Here is a 26,065-nt window from a genome sequence, read left to right on the forward strand (position 1 = left end):
AGTACTTTGGTCCAGTGGCAGCACCAGGATTTTTTTTGGGGGGGGGGGCATAGGGAATTTCAGGAGGGGCAAAATCAACAAATGGAAATTTTCATAATTTTGGGTTTTTACTGAGGGGGAGCAATATTTTTGACGGTGGATTTGGCCCCCCTAGCGGCACCACTGGTGTAAAAAACAAATTTTGCAAGGGGCTATGGAAGGCCGACTAGGAAGGGGACGTTCACCAACATCTTGGACTAATGACGTGACGCCGATTTCTAACCAAAGAATGCATCAGGCGCAATACACTTGGCATCAGGAGCGAGATGGCATACTCTTGTGAAGACCACAGCAGCACTACACAGCGCCACCTGACACCGAGAGAAAGAGAGAGCGCATATAATAGTTCAACCTTACCAATCATATTTATACAGTAACAATCTACAAAAGTGATGTATGTTTGTGAGGAGAAAGCGCCGTAACTGCAACAAAAGCCCTCATCAAATGCAAACCTTGGGGTATTTATTGGGAAAAATATTTGTTTTATTTATAGTTGAATGCGCTGCAACATTGTATTTATTTATTATTTTATTTGTTCATACAATGATATCAAATTATTATCTGCTGCAGACATATTTAACAAATGGTTGCAAAATTAGCGTTTGTACACTTTTCAAACTCAATTAACCATGCACAGAAGTATTACATAGCATCAATTAACGCTACGGGCAATTGTTCAAAAATTGATCAAGCCCTTCATTGAATGTGAGACAAGAACCGGGGCAAACAAGTGCCAGCTTTTAGCGGATTATTTTCACACCCGGTAAAGTTATTGAAATATTCATTGCGGATTGACAAGTACACAGTGCTTAACACCGATGGTACCACTTCAAAAAGATGGCAGTAATACTTCAACCTTACCAATCATTTTTATATACAGTAACAATCTACAAAAGTGATGTATTTCTGTGGGAATAAAGTATCTTAACTGCAACAAAAGCCCTTGTCTAAAAATGCAAACCTTGGGGGTATTTATTAGGAATAATATTTGTTTTGTTCTGCTTATCATTGAATGTGCTGCAACATTGTACAATGATATAAAATTATTATCTGCTGCAGACATATTTAATAAATGGTTGTAAAATTTCCGTTTGTACACTTTCAAACTCAATTAACCACTGAGGTATTAACATAGCATCAATTAACGCCACGGGCAATTGTTCAAAAATTGATCAAGCCCTTCATTGAATGTGAGACAAGAAACGGGCAAACAAGTGCCAGCTTTTAGCGGATTATTTTCACACCCGGTAAAGTTATTGAAATATTCATTGCGGATTGACAAGTATACAGTGCTTAACACCGATGGTACCACTTCAAGAAGATTGCAGTCAGAATTATTAATTATACAGGGTGATCCAAATGACTGATGGAGATAAAATAATAATACACTGCTTGAAGATAGCAAAAAAAAAAAGTAATATCTTCAGGACACCAACTACAATTGTTACCTGGATATGAAAGATGGATGTGAAAGATGATAGAATCAAAATTACCATACTTCCTAACATCAACTTTATAAAATGCCAAATACAATTATATTTATAACATTCGGCCAAAGCCAGGCTAAGCCCATTAGTGCTCAGAGGCTACTAAATTCAAGGGATGCCATCCCGATATGACGGGACAGGGATATGGGAGCACCTGGAGACAAACCTTCGAGGACGAGCATGGATCGGCAACCACACTCACATGTGGCACCGCGGGGGGCGATTAAGAACGGATGTGTGAGTCCTCGGTTAGTATGTTTTAAATCCAAGTGAAAAATGAAGTCCTCGTTTTCCTGCCTACGTGGGTGTGGGGGGGGGGGGGTGTACATGACAAACGCATTTGGCTTGAATAGGAGCCAAGGGCAACTTTCAAAATCCAACTTGAAGCCACTCAAGCACCCATAACTCGACCAAATGATATCGTAGAGCAACAAAAGAGGTATCAAAATTCGCAGGAGAAAGCTGCGCTTTATATACATTAAATAAGTTTTTGCTATATATTTCAGTTCCCGATATATCTTACCATCTATAATCGTTTCGATACTTTCTGGGTTGAGTTTAAGATGTTCTGTTCATATGATGGAATAACTCTTTCATGTAAAAAAAAACCCATTGCACCCTGTATTCTGATGAACTCATGTAATGACCGCTTAAGCCAGCTCTTATTTTGTGACTAAACACATCCGTATCTTGCCCGTATCAAACTAAGCTTACCCATTTATGCTATCAAAATACGGATACCCCAACCTTAAGATTCAATGAATTTTACGGGGCTTAAATTTCTTCATGCTTCGTGAGGAGGGTATAAAATTCTGGGAGGTAATAACAAGGATCTACTCCAAATTCTGAGTCCAGAAAAATACAGCACTATTTTTTTGAGATAAAAAAAATATTATCACCTTCTGCCAAATGAAACACAGCTCAATCCTAATTAATCATTTAGTACTAACTGGCAATAAAGTTAAAATCCCCCCCAATTTGGCAAAATTTATGAATTAAGGGCAAAAAAATCAAACAAAAAAACATCATTTTTAGGGTGTTTTACACATATTTGACAATCAAGTCTAAAGACTTGTAAGAAGTCCAATTTCAATTTATGCATTCTGATTTTCAATGGCAAATTATGGTAGAATTTCAATAAATAACACATTCTTACAAATGGAATTTCGTAGTATTTACTGGATTGCGATAATACCCTGTTACGTGGGGACCGTCATATTGGATTTGAACTTGGTAACAAACAGGAAGTGGATCATACTTTAAATTTTGCCCGGATTTGTAAGCTTTTTTTCACTGAAAATTTCGATAAAATAAACCAAACAAACATCATGCCTCTGGGTGTTTATTACAGACAATACAGCAGGTAATTTTCTTACGGTTTAACATGAAAGATGCCTTACATGTATATCAGATCTATTGGACTATAAATGAATTTGCTGATTTGGAAAAATGCTGCAACACAACTGCTGCTACATTTTTCACAAATGCAACATGCACACCAAATACTGAACTATAATTTGCTTTAAGAGCATTACATATTTGAATTTTTCATCAACTTCCATATGGCGAAGTCATTGACTGTAATATCATCACAGCTCAGATAGTAATCATAAAGTACCTGGATCATTTCACCTACGGTACTGCAGCATCGAGCAAAATACAAAAAAAAAAGTAGTTGCAGCACTATACCATCTTTGCAAGGGGGCAACAGCCTGGTTGCCGATAAATTACACTCTCGAGGCTTGTTTCACAAAGCCTTATGACTGATCTTATGATTGATTTACAGCATATAATCCCGTTTAAATCAATCTTACGATCGATCGATCGTAAGTAAAGTCGTAATGAAACACCCCCTTCCCCCGGTTCAAAGGGAAACTGCATCCAAAAGGGTAGATTACAAACCATCCTAATTTCCCCTGAAAATATTGTCAAAATGAATGGTCTTCTGCTTCTCTAGGGGGCACGTTTGTGGTAGCAGTGCAGGCTCTACCTCGCAATCGGAAGGTTGCGAGTTTGAGTCCCCGGCGGTGCCATTGTGTTGTGCACTCGGGCAAGGCGCTTTCTTTCAATTGCCTCTCTCTACCCAGGGGTTAAATGGGGAGCTGTTAGGAATATTGTCCATTGAGCACCGCCCAAAGGTATACATGAGTATGCCTTGGGCATTTATGGCAGCTGGCATATTCTAACGACAGCGGAATAAATGTAAAGTGCTTTGATACACGTGAAAGGCGCTGTGTAAATGCCAACATTTAACATTTATTCCCTCTGCTACCTCCTAATTACATGCCTGTTACTTGTATAAGGGAACGGTGAGCGAGATAACATTTTATGAATTTTAAACAGAGGGAAGTAAGTGACAAAAAATCCCCAACCCTGTTCTACAAGCGGACGGACCTTTCAAGTAGGGTCACCAAAAATCACCAAAATCTGTAAATATTTTGCAATAAATTTTTTTTCAAGACATGTGATAAACTCATCACTTAACAAAGTAAATCTATAATGTTAGCACACAGGCTGTTCCTACATGTATATGTTATGACAAAAATTACAATTCCTTTATTAGACCAATGTCTGGTATGTCACGAATGATACATGATATGTACCACAATTTTTTGATTAAACATATGTCCAGTATTTCATATGACTGACACCAGCAGGCACATCCACATGGACGGCTTCTTGCTTAAGCAACACGATTCTTGAGTAAAAACTTAGGGAACTCCACCGTGTGAGCTGTCTCGATGATTCCAATCCCTAAGTTTGTACCCAAATTTATCCCCAAGAAATTAAGGGGATTTCGCAATTTCAATTAGTGATCCTCAAGATCTTTGAGTTCTACTGCCATGTGAACAAGCCAAGCCATTAACCTATGACCTTTGTTTAATTGTATTAAACATGGTTTCCAGCGCGCCATTAGAAGTAAGCTTCTGGTTGTAATTCCAAAGCTTACATTATCAGGCATCACAACACTCATGGATTTCAGTCTTCAGGAATCGTGTGAACACACATTGGGAGATTGACTCGGGAATTGCAATTCTCAAGTACGCCGATCCTCGAGATTCTACAAACGTCTGGACATTCCTATGATATGGTAAAAGATGTTATTGAAGCTGACATGACATTTGCTGTATGAGATACTTGATTATGGATATACGTATGTCAACACAACCAAATGTGACGCATGTCAGCAAATAGCAATTCATGTTAAAAGCCAAATATTACATGTAGATGTGTAGAAGATCCAAAAAGTTAAAACATTGATAATCTTCTCTTTCACTGATGATCCTGTTAAGAGGTAGTCTGTGCTACAGACCGTGTACCTATATTACCCTAAGGGAGATAAACTACTGGGAAACACACACTCTTGGAAACCATAGTGGGCACGCTCCGCTCGCTATTCATGGGGCATCGCGGATTGTGACTCATGGCTTGTGTCCCCCTAAATCGGCAGTAGTCTTTGACATAGACTAGTTAAGAGGTAAATGACTGCGCATCGCTTGTTTTGAGGATATTGTGAAAAATCTAAACATTTTGCTTTTGGAACTAAGAAAAGGTCTAAGCAAAATGTTTAGATTTTTTACAATACCCAAAAAATAACTGCTGTAAAATTCATTAACCTCATTCATAACCATCACTTTTGAATTTGCTTGATTCCATCTGTATAATATTATTACAAATACAATTTTAACTTTAGCTTTTATAACCGTCACTTTTCAATTTGTTTGATTCCATCTGTATAATAACCCTACCCGCTACAAAGTGCTTCATCATGTAATGTACAAACACGATAGTTGCGGGTACGGTGGTCCACTGTTGGTTATAAGTAACTGCGCCTCACATTTGCAGTTTAGCAGATAAATAACTTTGATTGGGTCTCATGCATTGTGTATATTCAGGGCTCAAAATAAGCAGGATCCAAGGGCAATTTTACTGAGCCCGCAAAGGCCCCTGGTTCCCATGGAAATCTTTATGAGCTGCAGCTTTTTATTGAAAATTGCCCCAGGTTACTGAAGCACAATCATCTTCAAAACAGCATAGAATTCATTTTTGCTCTGCATTTGCCTCAAGTTGATAATAAATTGCTGCTGGTTAAAGACAAAGATGCATGCACAAACCGGAGATAATTTTCAAAAGAAGTTGCTTCACAAGATCTGATTTCAACCCCTGCATATATTCATGAGGTTATAAGGTATTTTAGTGAATTTTGTGACACATATATAATTCCCAAAATATTCCAATTTGTACTAATATCAGTGAATCTTTTTTACCTCTAATAGATGAAATATTGAACAGTCAATTAGTCATATACACCTCTACCAATTACCAAGCAATGTTAAACATCTTGAGAATTGGTGTCATATGTCTAGCTATCAAATAAAGAAACTAAGAAGAGGGTGAATATGCAATGACTTTTTTTAAAGTCAACTGCTGGTTTTCCAGGGTCTGTGCTTGTATCCTGAAAATGTCTGATATCCCTGGCTGCATAGTCCATGTAGATCAAGCATTTTAGTGCTAGAAAGGATTATCTACAATAGCTACCCTGTAGACAATTTGACAATTTCTGCATTCCATATTGCACACATGTGACCATGCACGACAAAACAGTGTAGATTTTGAATAAGGTAAAATCTCCTTAAAATAAGCTTTACTGGTAGGTGATCAGATTTTTTGGTATTGTGTTTTGTACCTCAGATTAAGGCCTGTACCAAAATAATCAAATTCCTAAGTTTTAAGGTAAATTGCATGAGCTGTTTTGATAAATTAGAAGTAAAAATGTGTTTCACAATGCCCATAGAAAGATATGTGTAGTATACCACAATTGGGGATGAGGCTATCACTTTTTCGTTCATAACGTCTAAACGGGATATATTTCAGGCCTAAAATTTCACCGGAATTACGAGAAAAATATGAGCTTTTTTCCGATTGCCAAAATCTCCATTTTGGTAGGTAAAAGTAGGACAATGAGGCAGTTGATCAGGTCACCCATCTTTAAAATGATAGATCACATGATATAATTGTGTGAAAAATACCTACTCAAAATCAAAATTTGGTCTGAAAATTCCTCTGTTTTCTATTGATTTCTGTTTGGTCTCTATATCTGTACTGGCAACTTTACACTGGGTTCGTCATACATGGTCACATATGACACCTGACAGCTATTGCAGATATGCCTCTCATACTCTACACCCTCATATAATATATGATATTCAATCACCATATCCATAGAGTCATGTGTCTGTGAGAATCCAACTGTAAATAATTGATTTTTATCACCATCACATGTCTAGGTTCTCGGCACTGAGCCACGGATTACACTTTTTTCCCTCATTTTGGTCGCAACTGTCAGCTGCTCCCAAAAAGATGGATTTAGTTTGTGCTAGATGATACTTGCTACTTGTGTTACAAAGCAAAGTGCATATCATTGAATGGAAATATACCCAGGCACGTACGCAGGATTCATTGAGGGGTGTGGGACTTTTAAAAAGTGGACCTTTTTGAAATGAAAAGGGTTCTTGTGCAAATTTTTTGTGTTAAAAGTGGACCTAAGCCCCTAAAATTTGCCTTTTTTCTCACTTTTTGAATGACTCGTCACCAAAAGTGGACCTTCTGTCAAATTTTCACCAACTTTTAAACTCTTTACTGAAAAAAAATAGCAAAAAGTGAACCTTTGTGGATTTTTTTGGAAAGAGCCCAAGGAGTGCTGCCCAAACCCCCTGCATACTGGCCTGCATATACCTTTTTTTCTATAGCTTCATATGGGCTACAAAATACACATTCGCTTGTAACACCATATTCTGTAGTACCTGTTGAGTATTCAGAGTTCTTTATATACCGTAAAAACTCGATAGTTAGCATATGTGCTTACTATTGAGTGCTTTTGAAAACATGAAATTGTACCAAAGTCCAGCGCTTTACCAACTGAGCTGATGGGATTGCGACACACATTTGCAGGTTTACTTGTTCATTATATAACTATCAGTGTCGATGATTTGCTCCAAACCCTTTACACTTTTTTGGATGGGGCTCTTCATGTTTGCATGTTTTATAAGCGCTCGATAGTAAGCACATACGCTGACTATTGAGTTTTTACGGTAGTCTTTTAAGAATAAACAATTTGTTAAAGTATTGGCAAGAAGGTCCTCAAATTCTTTTGTTTCTGAACTGTTTTCAGAAACTGATAAATTGCCTATAACTTCAAGCTGGTTCACTTTCCATGTGGTTTCCACCAAAATGTATGTGAACGGCTAGTAACAAAAACATTGAAATTGAATATTTTCAACGTTAGACTCACTAGGCTATTCCATTTAAAATCCACACTACCCCTGTGGAAGATTTAGATAGAGTCTTCCACAGGGGAGTATGAGTTTTGAATAGAATAAATAATTGGGTAACTTCTATTTGAAATACTTACTCCAGTTGTGGAAGATATAGGTAAAATCATAATACAGGGGGAGTATGGGTTTCAAAATGATTGACAATGACAATTACATTTGAAAAACATACTCCCCCTGTGGAAGATATTTCCAAAATCTCCCACAGGGTGGATTTTAAATGGAATAGCCCATACCCTTATATATTCCTGACTTACCTGGGAGCAGAAATGTTGAGAGGATCCCCTTTAGCCCATGCCAAATGGGGACAGGCTGGCAGTGGGCGTGGCTTTGGTTGGCCCAGGTGCGCTTCTAGTACTTTGGAATATCGATATAGGTGGTTACCTAAGAGATGAGATAAATAGATGCACATAGGATAAAAACCATTAGAATTGAAATATTGTTTATTTTTTGGAGACAGGCTGTCTGTTGGCATGGCTTTGGTTGTCCCTGATGTGCTTTTAGTACATTGGAATAGCGATACAGGTCGATAAACAACTGCATTCCATGAATACATGATATTTTGAAAGATGTAAAGCCTGATCCTGACTCCACATCGCAGCGCGATGCGATGCTGTAAAAACTGTAATCTGAGCTAGGTTTTTACGAGCTCAGCGGTGAAAATTCTCATCGAGCGGTGGAAATTTCGGTTCGCGATGGAGTTGGAAAATGTTCAACTTTTTCGCATCATGCTGCGATAGCGCAGTTGTGCACGCTTCTGATTGGCTGCTGGAAAATCAAGGTCGGCAGGATGACCATAAAAGGAGATGCAGACCCCACATGATTTTAAAACATCGCAGCATCGTGCGATGAAATTGAAATGCACATTTTAATTTTTGGACCCCATTGGAAATAAGTTGGCATATTTAGCCAACTTTATGGGTTATCCTGGCTCATTGACTTGGTTGTGTGTTTCTTGTGATGATGATTGATTGCATATTTGTTATTTTCTGTATTGTTGTCAATTTTGCCAAATAAATAATAAATAAATAAATAATAAATAAATAAATAAATTCATTGCATGATGCTGTTTTAAAAGCATCGAATCGCGCTGCGATGTGGAGTCAAGATCGGGCTTTATGCTAATAGAGAGCTTCCCAAACAGGGAATGACAAAACAGACAGACAGACAAATTAACAAACAAACACAATATAAGAAAAACAAAATCCATGCTTTTCCATTTAAAGGCACTCCCTTGAAAGAGGAGGTATAATTGTTATAGGACCAATAGAAATTTTGAGACAATAAGATGAGGACACTCATTGGAAAAGGTCTACAGATTTGTTTGTCCTTTACAGAGGGGTGAAAGCTTTGTTTGATGATTAAAGTAGAAAGCAGGAGGGACAATATGGTAAATTCTATAACCCCCACAACCCAAAATCCAGCACTGTGATTTGTTGAAATGCGTCATGTGAAAGACCATTAATTAGCAATAAAGTGGCCAGGGCAACGAACTTTATGTTCTTCTCGCATCACAGCGCACAGCAAAGCACGATGCAGTATATTAGCATTGTTACACAGTCTATCCAAGATGTGGGGCGGCCATCTAAGATGTGGGGCGGCCAAAATGCAAATATGTACCAAAATTGGAATAAAGCTATTAAAAAGAAAAACACAACAAATTTCTCAAAAAAGTGGGGCGGTCATAGCCTCCCCCGAGTTAGAAGATGGATAAAAGTCAGACCCATGAGCATTTTCTAAGTGATTGAGGATAACATTATAAATTCACTTGAGGATAACATTATAAAATCACTTGAATCATCTATGTTCTTTATTGATTACCGATGGATACATCTAAAAACATTTTTGGCTCAATCCATAAGACCTTTTACTTTACGTAAAATATTTGATGCAACATGTCTTCGTTTTCGATTTCCATTTTATTTCTAGTCATGTTTAACTTACTTCTAACGATTGTTTGATGACGTAAGATCGATAATATATTTTCACCAGACATTTGACTTCGAATGTAACAATGAATTGAAATAGATAGAATAACTTACTGAATACTTGATGAACAAATATTCTGCATCGAATACTTGGAGTCTATATGGCCTTTAACTCTCTTCACGCGGGTGTCGACTGCAGACGACAAGTTTCAAAACATTTTTAAAAATTCAAAAATTTCAGAAATGTAAATTTTCATGACCATATTTGGAATCAGTATGAAAAATGCATTAAAATGAGTACAAATAAGCCCAGTTTTGATTCAGTAGTTCTTAAGATAGCTCTTGATATTTTGAGAAAATATTTCAAAACTTGAACTTTTTCCATTGAAGTGCATGGCTAGCACGCAGAGCATTATTACCGCTTTAAAATACAAATCAAATCATTAGTACCGGAAGTCATGTCTGCTATTGATGATAACATCAAGAAACCAATTTATTCTTAAATTTGCAATTTTTCATCGTACCGGTAACACTGAAGTAGAGGTGGTTTCCTGGCAAATATCCAAATATGGATATGGAACAACTGGAATTGAATTCATGTCTTTATTGATGGAATGAACTGACAGCATTTATTGCTTGTAGAATTCTGTATAACAATGGTGCAGTGTTACCGTCATCTGGACATTTTATTGAAATTGTACCGATTTAATATTGAAAAATCACCCCAATGACATGCATGTGAGTATTCTACTATTCTACTTCCATTTTTAAATCTGTAATAAATTTTCTATCTGACCAAGTTGAATTCTGGGAAGGTTTTATAATCTTCTGCTCAGTGTGTTTCACTGAAACTCAAAAAAGGAATAAACAATAAAATTTAAAAACAAAGACCAGAGAAGAGAAGATGAGAATATTCTGAAATGATGACTAAGTTGGATAACTTATATACCTGCTTCTAGTAACTTTAAAAAAACGTAAACAATATAGACAAAGAAATATTAAATTCAGGCGATCTTGTATCAGAGGCATAGACAGCTTTCTTGGTCGGGGGCAAAATAAAAAAAATTGAAAAACAAAAAGAAATTAGCTGGTTGCATAATTTTGACCCCTTATTTTCGTTGGGATACATAGCATATATATGTTTTGTTTTTAGAGAGACTGTACATACTATGTAAAGTCTTTTAGTTTCCAAAAAAAGGCTTTATTAGGACAATGTGTGCATGTAGCGCGCAAACAATTTGTATTTTACACTATTTTGCTCCTTTCTTTTCTTTTGCTTTCCCGATTTTGTCTTTCATTTTTTGTCAGAGGGCACACTTTTTTCTTTCATTTTCTTGTCAGAGGGGTACTCTGCCCCTTCCCCAGCTACGGTCTTGTATGGGTATTCTCCATCATAGTGCAACATCAAAATCGATCGTTGCCAGGTGAACTGGTTCACCTGGCTATTTGTGTTGGGAATCATAATCAAAATGATCACAACACAATGAGTCAATGGGTTGCTAATAGGTGTGCAAAGTTGCCAACCAAGTGTTAAATCTTCCTCTCTTCTCCAGTGTGCCTCTGTGGCTCAATTGGCAGAGCGTCGTGCTAGTAATACGAAGGTCGCCGGTTCAAATCTGGCCAGATGTACTGGTTTTGGGTTTTTTTTCAACGTTTATGTACGCTGGCTGTCCTGGGTAAAGATTAAAATTTGTATGATGTATTCACTACGACAGCGATTGCCACTGAAACTTCCTCCTTTGGCTTATGAAAACTTGTGTTCTTTATACCTATACACATGTGTATGTTTTTGGAGCTGGACATGAATGATGTATGTTTAATTTCCAGCTGTGAACATTACTATACTTTCAGATAAATGCCCTATATATTGTAAATGATGCAGACAATACTTATGACATGCTTTCAGTCATGGAAACAACCCCAACCTGGTTTTTAATCACTTCTAAAAAATTACATATTTGAAGTGAACCAATATGCAGTACCAATAGAGTACATAATAAAGTTTGGGTCTTTGCAATACCACCACCAACATCCAACAATACAGGCATTTCAAAGTCATTCAAAGTCATTCAAAGTCATTCAAAGAAATTCAAAGAAATTCAAAGAAGAATTCAAAGAAGAATTCAAAGAAGAATTCAAAGAAGAATTCAAAGAAGAATTCAAAGAAAAAGAAAAGAAAAAAGAAAAAGAAAAGAAAAAGAAAAGAAGAAGAAGAAGAAGAAGAAGAAGAAGAAGAAGAAGAAGAAGAAGAAGAAGAAGAAGAAGAAGAAGAAGAAGAAGAAGAAGAAGAAGAAGAAGAAGAAGAAGAAGAAGAAGAAGAAGAAGAAGAAGAAGAAGAAGAAGAAGAAGAAGAAGAAGAAGAAGAAGAAGAAGAAGAAGAAGAAGAAGAAGAAAAAAAAAAAGAAAAGAAAAGAAAAGAAAAAAGAAAAAAAAGAAAAGAAAAGAAATATTTTTCAATGGTCAGCCAATAAACGTTTTGTATGAAGTTGTTGTAGGTGACGCCACGGGTGCACCGTGCAGTGAAGGAATCGCACAGAGGTGCTCTCATTGACCTGGATCTACTCGGACATCGGACGCCATCAACTTTTCTTGAGCATATTGATATTGCTGAAAGTAGTCGTGGCTTCACTGGCCACCGCCTTAATATGTCGCACGAACAAGCGGGGCCAAGCGAAGAGCAATCAATACGCCAGGAGCAGGAGAATAGGCCAGCTTCTGGTCCTATTACCAAGGAAGTTATAAGCTCGACCATCAAGGAGGCCGTAGGAGGTCTGAAGTCATACCTCGAAGGTGCTATACATGGCATAAAAAGAGATAGCGAGAAGAAGTACACAGCAACTTCCTCAGAGTTCGAGAAATTTAAGAAGTCATCTGAATTTCAATTCAAAGGAAATCAGGCGCAATTTGAATTCAATCAGGGCGTGGTGAGCAAATTACAGGCGGCAGTGTGTGCTTTCCAAGAAGGAGAAGTTCGGGAAGGGAAAGATTCGGTGAAAGAAGTGATAGAAGAGGTACAGAAACGCAACAAACTGATACGGATAGCAGATAAAAGTGACGCAGGTTAGTGTATAATAAATATATTTCAGTCAGTTGAAATGGACTGTGTACAGTATGCTAAAGATCAATGAATTCTGGATAATCATGCTGTGGGCACGTAGGCCTGTTGAAGTTCAATCAAGCGTAGGAACCGCGGGAAAAACCAGCGGTAAGCTATATTCATGTTGTAGTATCATTGTAATGGTCAATTGATGCGCTTGGATTAGTCAGTTGTTACGTAACAGTTCTATGTACAGCGATTTGCATCATTGCTTTGGTTTACCAGGGTCTGGGCCTATTCAATTTTTATCTTAAAAGAATGGGGTGTGTGAAAGGAAATAAAGTGAAATTCTTATTATTCTATAATTAGGCTGGAAAGCGGTTGACGAGTATTTACGGGATGACCTTGCAGACGACTCAGACGATGAAAAGAAAATTCGTCAAGCGCAGGCGAGAGCCTCGAGAAAAAGAAAGGCGACTGCCCGCCCAAATCCTAAGCGAGGTCGGTATAACCGAGATGTCAGTATGGCTGGTAGTGTTGGGTCTCATGATCTTTTTCGTGGCTATCAACCGAGGTATCGATCGGAATTTGGGAGTTCAGGAAACCAGGCATGGTACCCTAGAAGCGGACCAAAATCGTCCGATTACTGTTTCAGCTGTGGACAACTGGGGCATTGGAGGCGAAACTGCCCAGCCAGAGCAAGTTCAGCAAACACAAACAAAGAAGGTTCCACCGGGAGCCAGTGGAAGTAGTTATGTGGAATCAGATAATTGTTCTACTCAGTCGAGGGCTGGAGAGGAGACTGGCACAAAGAGCTCCACGGATGGTGTCACAAAGCCGGATGGTGTTCACAGTTCATTGCTTATATCAGGTTCAGAAATTAATGCAGACATTGCACGGTACGATAATGAATTTTTTATGAACAATTATTATGAGTATGAACATGGGAACGCGGAGCCGATTGTGAAAGGCAGGCTTAAGAATGCCATCAAATTCTGGGAAGAAATAAAGGCTCCAAGTTTCGTCCTTGATGTTATTCAGCACGCTTATAAACTACCGTTTATTGAGACGCCATCACGTGCATTCTTCAAGAACAATAAGTCAGCCTTATCTGAAAAATCTTTTGTGTCACAAGCAGTTTTGGATCTTTTAAACAAGGGTTTAATTAACGAGTGTTTTGAATTACCACATGTAGTTAATCCACTTTCAGTTGCCAAGCAGAGTTCAGGCAAGTTGCGCCTTATTTTAGATCTGAGGTTTGTTAATCAACATTTATGGAAAGATATTAAGATTCAATTTGAAGACTGGAACATTGCGTTGCTTTATTTTCAGAAAGGCGATTTTCTTTTCTCTTTTGACCTTAAGTCTGGATATCACCATTTTGATATTTTTCCAGCTCATACAACGTTTCTCGGATTTAGTTGGGATTTTGATTTTGGTAATAGATATTATACGTTCCAAAATATGCCCTTTGGCCTCACCTCGGCGCCATTTTTATTTACGAAGTCTTTAAGGCCACTGATCCATCACTGGAGAAGCAGTGGGATTTTTATTGTACTTTTCCTGGACGACGGTTGGGGAAGAGCTAGTAGCAAAGCAGTGTGTGCTGAGAATGCTGTTTGTGTAAAGTCGGATCTTTTAAAGGCAGGATTCGTGCCAAACAAAGAAAAATCTCAATGGGAGCCGGTACAGCAGTTAGACTGGCTGGGTCTCACATGGTCCAGTGTAGATGGGTGTATCAAGGTAGTAGATAGAAGAATTTCAGATATTCTATACAATATTGAACTCTTGCAATTTTCACTGCCGCAAGTATCTGCCAGGAAGTTGGCCTCTTTGGCAGGAAAGATTCATGTACTATGAAGTAGTGAAACGTAGTCACTGGGATAAATCGTACAATTTACCGCATGATAGTCAAGTATTTGAAGAGCTGTTCTTTTGGAAAAGTGAATTAGAATTTCTTAACAAGCGATTATTGTTTGAATACTCTATGCCACAGGAGGTTGCGTACACAGATGCATGTAAGACAGGTGCTGGTGCTTGGACAGAAAATCAGTTGGTATTTCATAGAAACTGGAAAGTGGAACAGAGTGGGAAAAGTTCCACTTGAGAGAGATCAAGTCTTTATACTTAGCCGTGCAAGCATTTGCCCGAAGTTGATCGGTAAGAAAGTGAAAATATTCACAGACAACAAAGGAGTTGTGTCGATTGTTAGTAAAGGCAGTATGATTGCAGAGTTGCAAACCGTAAGTTTGGAAATATATCATTTTTGCAAAGAGAGAGGAATCTCGCTTGAAGTTCAGTGGGTTCGAGAGCCGAGAATGACCATGCTGACGCACTAAGTCGGGAAGTAGACACAGATGATTGGGGCGTGTCAAAAGAGTTTTTAGTTTCATTGATGGTATATGGGGACCTCATTCGGTTGACCGATTTGCCACGGATTATAATGCCAAGTTGCCAAAGTTCAATTCGAAAGTCTGGTGTCCAGGTACATCGGGGGTTGACGCCTTTGTATTTGATTGGAGTGCCGAGAACAATTGGTTGGTACCTCCTATTTCCCTAATTGGGGAAGTATTGAGGCATGTGCAAGCTTGTTCTGCCACAGGAACTTTAGTGATTCCAGAATGGCCTTCAGCTGCGTTTTGGCCATTACTATTTTCACAATACAGTGACTTCCGGGCCTTAGTGAAGAATGTCATCAGAATTCAAGATCCAGCACACATTTTTATGCGAGGAAGAAATCAAAATTCTATTTTTGGTTCTCCAAAATTTAAAAATGCAGTTTTATGTGTCAGATTGGCTGCTCGATCAGATTGATATTGAGATAAATGCTATTGAGCATGCTCGGTAATAAGAGGTTCAGACTGCTTAGTCTGGTATCTGAGTGGACATTTTGCGGATGGTACATTAAGAGATTTTTGCCGCATGGCATAGAGATATAATCTCAGTAGCTGCATAGCAATAATAACTGGAAATGGAAGAATATGATTATGAGTAACCGTGTGGTTTTGAAGTCATTTTAGTAGATTATGAAGATTTTAATAAGGATTTACTTGGCAGTTGATGGACTGCGTGTGATGTACAGACATGAGTTTTGTTTATTATATTTTACAGATCGGCTGAGGCATATCCGTCTATTTTGGAGAAAGTTCTAGATTCATCGAGAGCTAAGAATACGGCGTACAAGTATAATGAAGGGTTTGAAGCATTTCAGAACTGGTGTAATGAAAACGAGGTAAACTATGCTATATCAGCGTCTAGTGAGGACATTAGCAGATATTTGATTCATCTTTATCAGAGTAAAGCACCATATTCGAGAATGGAAACTGCCTTTTATTCAATAAAATGGCGGTATGACTGCGATCCTAAAGTAGGTTTGAATCCATGTGATTAGAAATTTCTTCGTAATGTATTAATGGGTCTCAAGAAGTTACTGGCCAGACCTATTGTTAAAAAGGAACCTGTGACTCCAGAAATTATGAAAGCAATAATGTGCAGATATGGCAATTCTGACAATCTAATTGATATCACATTATGTTCAATGATTCTATTGTCTTATGCTGGTTTCCTCCGATATCAGGAGTTGGTGGATATTCGTAGGTGCGATGTTTTCCTATACGTTTCTCACGTGAACATATTCATATGCAAAAGTAAGACTGATATTTTTAGGCAGGGAGCCTGGGTCCTGATCGCTGCAACAAATACTTCTACCTGCCCCGTTGCGGCGCTCAAGCGTTACCTGGCAGCAGCCAAATTGTATGATGATGCAGATGAAGATTTTTTGTTTCGTAGAGTGAATTTCATCAAAACATCTAACATACATAAATTAAGAAAAGCAGAACCCCTTTCTTATTCGAGATGTTTAGAACTTTTCAGAGAGGCACTTTACGCTGTGGGATTAGAACCAAAGAAATTTGGAATGCACAGTCTTAGAAGCGGAGGTGCTTCAGCGGCGGCCAATTTTGGAGTCCAAGATAGACTGTTCAAAAAACATGGTCGTTGGCGTTCTGAAAATGCCAAAGACGGATATATCAATGACAGTTTTAAAGACAGATTATCCGTATCGCTGAATCTAGGTATATAGATAAGTGCATGGTCCTAGTAAATTGTGGACAATATCCAGGAAATTGTAGTTATAAGAGTTGGTAAGTAAACACACTAATGCCAACAATTGAGTATTATAGTGAGACATACAGCTATTATGATGTCAACAATGAGAGACTTTTTGTACAAGCACGTTCTTGTGAAGTTTCGGTGGTTTATTGCACAAAATGTTTAATGGATAATTATGTGAGTAATATTACTAATAATATAAAAGGAGCTTCTTCATTGATAATAATTGAAAGATACATAAATAAATAACCTTTCAAGATAATAATGTTGTCGTTTCAGTTGCTGCCCGTTCTTTTTGCTTGATATGGGGGAGGCGTGCCCTGCGAGCGATGCTAGGTGTCTCCCCAGTATTATCATTGGTTAAGTATGTATTAGGTCTAATCATACAAAGAGGGTATAGGGCGGGATTGAAAATACTTTATTCACGTTTGAAGAATGAATTAGGGAATAAATATTTTTTCAATGGTCAGCCAATAAACGTTTTGTATGAAGTTGTTGTAGGTGACGTCACGGGTGCACCGTGCAGTGAAGGAATCGCACAGAGGTGCTCTCATTGACCTGGATCTACTCGCGGACATCGGACGCCATCAACTTTTCTTGAGTCCTCTAACGTTTCAATGGACAGGAGGCGGTAGTGCCTGGATGATAGAAAGCCTCAGAGAATATAGTTCATTGGTATGTATAAAAAGAGTTGCAGTATTGCAGAAAACTTCGTACATGGATTTGGAGATTGGTATACTGAAGACAGCCACGGGACTCCTCCGGTAAGGCTTGCCGGCGATTTGGTAAGTCACCATTACTTTTCTTCATATACTGAACACGGACTGCCATGGCGTGTCCTCCAAGCAGCGATGCTAGGTGTCTCCCCAGTATTATCATTGGTTAAGTATGTATTAGGTCTAATCATACAAAGAGGGTATAGGGCGGGATTGAAAATACTTTATTCACGTTTGAAGAATGAATTAGGGAATAAAAAGAAAAAGAAAAAGAAAAAGAAAAAGAAAAAGAAAAAGAAAAAGAAAAAGAAAAAGAAAAAAAGAAAAGGAACCAAACCCAAACCAGAAACAGCAAACTTTCATAACGACAAAATGATTTCCCCCTTTTGGAGCCTATGTAACAATAATCCATGCATGTCTACTGCACTGAATTTCAATATAAAATCAAAGTGAGAATGACAAGCTGAAATCCGCTCCAAGCTTTGTATATAGTGGTTGGCACGCTCACGACCTACCCATCTATATCCCTTTTAACTCAGTCGTATCATATCAGAATATATCGTATGAGATGACAGGTTTCAATGTATATCCATATTGACTATGTTGAAAAAGTTGGAAATTCAAATCCTTATATCATTTAGGTACATTACTAACATTGCATATTATTTAAAGTACTCTATTTTCGTACCATAACTTGTTGTTTTTACAACGATTTCTTAACATACCGTATTTACTGTATTAAACGCCCCCATCTTTTTTCAAAGAAAAAGTGACTGAAATGTAGAAAATATCCGTGCCATGTAAGCATCATAAGCAAGCTTAAAACTGGTATGTGATGATTGCAAAATTGCAGGGACAAATCCTATTCTCTTCCATTTCCATCCAATTCAACACCACATTATAGTAAAATATTCATATATTTACCTAGAAATAAATTGCATTTGTGCATAAAAATGCACTTGCAGATCTAATTTGTCAGTATTTTCCGATAATGTGTGGTTCCTGTATGGTCACCTCCATATTGAATTTTTTGAGTCATATTTTGTGAGTTTTTCCCTTGAAAATTCACTTGTAATGAACAAGTTGGGAGTTTTGAGACGTTCCAATTGTTGAGTTGCTGTTCTTTGTTTGAAGACACCTGTATATTCAGTTGTATGTCCTTTGTGATGGGAACATTATGTTGTACTCTTTATTCAATTCTGTCCCCATTCACAAAGCACATACAACTGCCAATATAGGGTATTCATTACTACGTCATTGGTGAGATTGCTCATGCATACAATTCCTCCACATAGGCTGTTTAGCTTATTCATGAAAGTGGCCTCTTGACATGATATAACAGTAACCTTTATGTCATTAGTGAGGCCCACTTACAATGTTCAACACAAAGTGAACAATGCTATAACTTGGAGGACAAACAAACGAACACCGCCAAATTCGACTGACGTGTGTACAACGTGGGAAGCTATGGGGAAATTGAAGACTCGCTCTCTGATCATGCATGTGTTTATGGTTCGGTTAGCGGTTACTTAGCAACTCTCGTTCCGCTTGGGTTTATTGCATACACTCTATACAGGTATCTTCAAGCAAAGAACATCAACTCAACAGTTGGAACGTCACGAAACTCCCAACTTGGGACTTAACGCTCATTTTGTGGGTGCAGGTCAAATTAAGTTATTTCAGTTATTTTTGGATCAATGACATCCAAGTAGTTTGGGTTTTCCTCTTGGCTTTTTTATTTTGTGCAGATATTGTGCTCAGCTCACTTAGGCAAAAAACAAAAACAAATTTGTTTCCTGTAAGCGCGTGCGCATTTAGTTTTGACAGCTTATGTAGCATTTGATTTTTTTTTTTTTCACTTACAAAAAAAAAAAAAAAGAAAAAAAACCGGGAAAAATCGCAAAAAATAATATAGATAGATAGATAGATATTTTATTTCCATGCCAAAGTAATACATACATAACATTACATACATTTCATTGATTATTTCATTGATTATTTTTAGAATAGTAATATAAAACACTACTGGAGTAAACATTTACACATTACACAACAAATAAACAATATAAATATTTTTGAATATGAAGAAATATGATTTTTTTGTGTGTGTTGGAGAAACCCATTGTAAATTCCCAATCCAATTTGCAGCGAAAAGGGTATTTTTTTTTATTTCAAGACATGGATTAAAAAACAAACAAAAAAAACAAACAGCATTTCGCATTTGACTTTTTTGGACCTACTACAGGAAATAAACATGTTTTATTTTGGCCTTAAAAAGTGCAAAATTAATGTACAGTGAAATTGTTTTATTTTCACATAAGCATATCCTGAGTACTAGTGCTGTGGTCGACATGCCTTATGTCGACATAATGTCGACGTCGGCACGTATCCCGACATTTTTTTTAATTTTCAAAAAATATTTTTGGCCAGAAAAGCAAGTTATAGGCCCAAAATTACTTGTTATTCAAGGTTGGAAACCAGAGAAATACTGCTACTAAAAAAAAAAGCCAAAATTTTTTTTACAAAGTTGATAAATTTGTATATTTTGATTACCTTTGCTTCTATTGAACAGTCAGGACACATTGAATTAGTATGCATTGCTAGCTGTTCAATAGAAGCAAAAGTAATTAAAATATACAACTGTATCCAACTTTGTATATAACTTGCTTTTCTGGCCAAAAATATTTTTTGAAAATTTAAAAAAAAAAAAAAAAAAAAAAAAAATTTTTTTTGTCGACACACTGTCGACGTCGGTATACGAATTATATCGACATGTCGACATTAAAAAACGGTGCCGACCACAGCACTACTGAGTACAAAGCTTTTACAGTAATGCTGTAATTTTTGAAACTGGTCTCTTTTTGATATGATCAATCATCTTTAATATCTATTGAAATAATAACAATAAGTGCATTGTTCACATTTTGATCTATTGGTATTACATTAGGAGCCATTATTAAATTAAGTGGGAAAAGAGACTGCCTTCCTAACTAGGCACTTTCTTCTTTTGTTGTAAGGCCAGGGTTGCCAAAAGATTTCAGCCCAAATCGTGGGTCAAATAATCGAAAAAGTCGTCCAATTTTTCTCTTTACCATTGGTTTCTATGGGGCAGGAAACTATCGGAAGTCACGGAGCCAATGTTGAAAAGTCCCAATTTTTTTCTTAACCATCAGTTTGTACGGGACAGAACATTGTCCAAAGTGGCTGGGAAAATCTTCAAAAGTCGCCCAATTGGGCTACCAAATCGTGGGTTTGGCAACCCTGGATGTAATTTTTGAAACTGGTCTCTTTTTGATATGATCAATCATCTTTAATATCCATTGAAATAATAACAATAAGAGCATTGTTCATTTATTGCCATTACATTAGGAGCCATTATCAAATTAAGTGGGAAAAGAGACTGCCTTCCTAACTAGGCACTTTTTGATTTTGTTGCAAGGCAATTTTTAACCCCATGAGAACTACCTGCCGATTGGCCAAAAAGAAGTTTTCATTACCAATTGGCCCAATCAGCAACATTGTTAGAATAATTTCACCACACAAAAAATTGGGGTGAATTATTTGCAAAGCTCCATTCGGGTTGGTGATTAAAGTGAAGATAGCATGTAATTGACCAATCAGAGGCAATGTTAGATCGGCAGGTAGTGCTTAGGGGGTTAAAATGTAATGATCCTTTTGTTGTCATTACTGGGCTCTTCCCTTTGAAATCCACACTCCCTTTGTGGATGATTTAGCTAAAGTCTTCAGGGGGAGTATGGTTTTCAAATAGAATAGACAACTGGATCACTTCCATTTGAAATATTCATTCCAGTGGTAGACGATATCGAGGTACAGGCATTCTGTACCAGGGGAGTGTGGGTTTACAAATGAACCCTGGCCAATTCCATTTGAAAAAACCATACTCCCTCTGTGGAATCTTCCACATGGATTATGCGGCTGGAATTCTAAAAGCATGCCCCCAAAATATACCAAATTTGACAAACAAAACACTAAAAAAATATACTAATTTTCGATTATTTCTGTTCATAATTGTCACATTTGTCCACTTCTGTAATGTTTATAAATTTTGCTAGAGAACAATAAAAAATCTGCACTTCTTCCAAGACAATTTTGAAAAATCACCTACCCTATCTCTAAACCAGTTTTATGAAAAATGCGACCCAAAGCTATACCAATATGCCTGGAAGTCCGTCCCATATCTGCCACACATTTTTCATGGAAAGAAATTATTGGGATTTTTACTAAAGCATTTTCCACCCTGATGTGGCAGTGACGTCAGTGTGCATTTCATTGGGCGCAGCTACAAATCGCTACATGTAGTGTACACATACGCGCTTAAAGAAGCTGTATGGGTGCGCGGCTGCGCGCGTGAAACAGATGCCTCAACCCTTTAACGCCACTGCCACATCAGGGTGGAAAATGCTTTAGAGGTGTGTTTAATACTATTTCTAATGTATTTTATTGGTTTTAGCTCCCCTTGTTTGCCTTAGTCTCAATCAGGGTTACATGATTTAAAAATTATGTTAATTAAATGACAGGTTTCGATGTATCCATTTAATCAAATTTAAATAAAAAACATCTGATTTAAATTTTGTTAATCTAATTTATTTTTTTAAATAAAAAAAATCACCAACCCTGCTCTCAATTCACAATACATAGGCCTGATTGAATAAGATAATTACACCACATATGTAGACTAGTATGTCAAGTACAAATATATAATGGTCATAATATCTGTTTATATTTAGAACAAAAAAGAAATAAAATATTATGGGCCACAGCTGTTGAGAATCACACTAAAAAGTATTGTAATATTATAGATGTTTATTGTTCTGGTTTGACATTGACCAAAATAGTTTTTGTTTATGATGAAAAGGAAAGTAGAATATGGTTAGAGTCCATAAAGAGTTATGGAGTGCATACACTCTTCAGTAAAGGAGAATATTCATATAGCTTGTTCCATTGAGCGTTTGGCCAGTATTTTTTTTAAACATGAGAGCACATCAGACATATCGAATTGCATTTTGAATACGAAGAATGTCCTTCTGATATCAAATGATTTTTTGAAATTTGCGATATATATAATACAAATTTTGATCTTTCGCATTGAAGATTTTTCCCCCAAAAGACCTACTTTTTGTTTGTGTTTTTGGGCCAAAAATCCATATCTTCAATACAAAATACAAAACTTTAAATTAATCGTCGGCTTTTCATCCCAGCACAATACACTTTAAAGTACATATCATTAGATTTATAAAGTTTACTTTGAGGACTGTTAAATATCAAAAATATCATTTTTTAATAATTTGCCATAAAATGTGTATTATATCGCAAATTAAAAAAAAAATCAAACTTATTTGATATCCGAAGGACATTCCTCATTTTCAGAATACAATTCGATATGTCTGATGTGCTCTCGCATCCCACAAAAAATACTGTTGAAACGTTCATACCACAGCCTTTTCCCCATCCCCCAAAATAATCATGCACATAATCAAAAGCCTTGGGATCTCTTTTATGGAACCCATATCATTCCTCTTGTGCATCAGTTTTATTTGTCTCAACAGTCGAGTGCAACCACCACTCAGTCATGCTCCCTCCAACCCACCATAGATGGGCCAAAAATATAACATGAAAAAACTACAATCAACTTTTTCCTGTACACAAATGACTTGCATGCAATTTACAAGACACATCCCACTTGCCGTATTTATTGCTTTACTCTCTGCCTGTTGATTAATTCAGGAGTTGAGAGTAAAAACCCCGACATACAAGAGATTCCATCTAGGTTTGTGCACTTGAGAGAGGCCTCTGAAATAACACTTGATTGGTCAATATTGCCACTATCCAAATTGAGTCGAGATGAGGCCTTAGTGGAGATGTAATGTGAAGGGCATGCCAACGCCTATCTTCAATTTCAATTTGGATGCAATGAATAGACCAAGACACTTGTCAAGCAAATTTTAAAGTCGCTATCTTGTATCATGAACCCTTTCAGTTACAATCGGATATATCAATTTTGCAATTAGCGGTAAAATTCTCATAAGAAATTGAAATTTTATGAAGGCTTATTTCAAGATGGATTATTCTCAACGATATCTGACTGAGCTATCTTCAACCTGTTCATTTTGTGCGTATTAACCCATTATTTTTCCTCAATTTAGAAATATTTTGCTATAGTTCTAGTAACGCAAGATACCAACTTAATATTTCTTAAGAGAATTTTACCATCATATTTATTGCCTTACTCTCCAGGGGCGGATCGAGGAATTTTCAATAGAGGGGGTGCCAAGCCAACGCCGCTGCGGCACATAGTCAGGCGCTGCTCTGCAAAAATTAGAGGGGGCGCACACCGGGTGCGCCCCCTCTAAATCCGCCCCTGTTGATTAATTCAGGAGTTTAGAGTAAAACCCCCGACATACAAGAGATTCCATCTAGGTTTGTGCACTTGAGAGAGGCCTCTGAAATAACACTTGATTGGTCAATATTGCCACTATCCAAATTGAGATGAGGCCTTAGTGGAGATGTAATGTGAAGGGCATGCCAACGCCTATCTTCTATTTCAATTTGGATGCGATGAATAGACCAAGACACTTGTCAAGCAAATTTTAAAGTCGCTATCTTGTATCATGAACCCTTTCAGTCACAATCGGATATATCAATTTTGCAATTAGCGGTAAAATTCTCATAAGAAATTGAAATTTTATGAAGGCTTATTTCAAGACGGATTATTCTCAACGATATCTGACTGAGCTATCTTCAACCTGTTCATTTTGTGCGTATTAACCCATAATTTTTTTCCCAATTTAAAAATATTTCGCTATAGTTCTTAAAACGCAAGATACCAACTTTATAATAACTGACTTTTGATGGAACTTCTTGCTTGCTTGTGTTGCATAAATAGAGGCTTGCATGTATTCAACTTGAAGCCTGTTGCATGCTTAGCATGCCTCAAATTCAATTACATGCCACTGCCACTTCCATTGAGGGGCCTGCGATTGGTAGGGAAGAGAATATAACAATGATGGAGGTAGTAGGTGCCTCCTGGGTTTAGAGAGGCCCATTTTCCTGTAGTTTCTTTTTCTGCATATTCAGGTATAATATAAATTTTGAATGCATATGGATGTACCATTACTAGCATTGAGAGCTTTTTTGACTGAGATTTATCTGAATAAAGCATTATCTAGGGAAGCGCTGGGATGAGCCATGAATTATTTATCTTGTAGTTGGGTTATTAATGTGAAGTAAAGGAGATATCAATGAAATCCTCAATGAAATTTGCACTCCTGGTAAAATAAACTCAAATAAATGACACTCTTGGTAAAATAAACTCAAACAAACAAACAAACAAACAAACAAACAAACAAACAAACAAATAAACAAATAAACAAATAAACAAATAAATAAATAAATAAATAAATAAATAAATAAATAAATAAATAAATAAATAAATAAATAAATAAATAAATAAATAAATAAATAAATAAATAAATAAATAAATAAATAAATAAATAAATAAATAAATAAATACACTTGCCACTTGCTACACTAAATGGGGGGCAATTTCTTGACAAAATTATTACTCAATGTGACAATTTGAGATTTCTATGGATAGGTAAATTTGTTATGTGCATTTTGATACCATACCTGACCTTTAAGTGTAAGACTGTTACACTTAAGGGATCTAAAATGAGCGTTTATTGCGTTTCGACAGTATTTTTTGTGGGACATGAGAGCACCTCAGACCTATCGAATTGCATTCTGAATACGAAACATGTCTATCTGATATCAAGTAATTTTCATTTTTGAAAATCACACTATAATACAAATTTGATGACAAATTATAAAAATTTGATATTTTTCAAATTTTTGATATATAACAGTCCTCGAAGTAAATTATATAAATTTAATGATATATTCTTAAAGTGTATGTAGCAGGGAGGAAAAGCCGAAAATCAATTGAAAATTTTGACCTTTCATATTGAAGATATAGATTTTTTTCCCAAAAAGACCTAATTTTTTTTGGTGTTTTGGGAAAAAAATCCATATCTTCAATACGAAAGCTCAAAATTTTCAATTGATCGTCGGCATTTCATCCCACCTACATACGTTAAGTATAAATCATCAGATTTATAAAGTTTACTTCGAAAGTACTGTTAAATATCAAAAATATCAATTTTAATGATTTGCCATAAAATGTGTATTAAATTGTAATTTCAAAAACCAAAATTATTTGATATCAGAATGACATTCTTCGTATTCAGAATGCAATTCGATATGTCTGATGTGCTCTAATGTCCCAAAATAAATACTGTCCAAACGTTCATACCCCATCCTTAAAGGATGTCTCCGACAATCACAACATTATGCCTTATATGTTAGAAAAATAATTATCAAACACGAATCACATGGTTTT

At 36.7% G+C, this 26,065-nt stretch overlaps 2 protein-coding genes across 2 annotated transcripts in view; one reads left to right on the top strand and one right to left on the bottom strand.

Annotated features, from left to right (window-relative positions):
* Window positions 1-26,065, bottom strand: part of LOC140135859 (membrane-bound transcription factor site-1 protease-like) — a 169,715-nt gene that overhangs the window by 32,079 nt on the left and 111,571 nt on the right. The window contains exon 22 of the mRNA XM_072157507.1: window positions 8,116-8,242. Coding sequence (XP_072013608.1) covers window positions 8,116-8,242 — 127 coding nt within the window. The remainder of the gene's footprint in view (window positions 1-8,115; window positions 8,243-26,065) is intronic.
* Window positions 14,673-17,160, top strand: LOC140136387 (integrase/recombinase xerD homolog). The gene is given in 2 exon segments (XM_072158112.1): window positions 14,673-14,875; window positions 15,935-17,160. Coding segments are annotated over 2 exon segments (1,173 nt in total). The 3' UTR covers window positions 16,905-17,160.

Source organism: Amphiura filiformis, chromosome 16 (genome assembly GCF_039555335.1).
Source record: "Amphiura filiformis chromosome 16, Afil_fr2py, whole genome shotgun sequence".
Taxonomy (NCBI): domain Eukaryota; kingdom Metazoa; phylum Echinodermata; class Ophiuroidea; order Amphilepidida; family Amphiuridae; genus Amphiura; species Amphiura filiformis.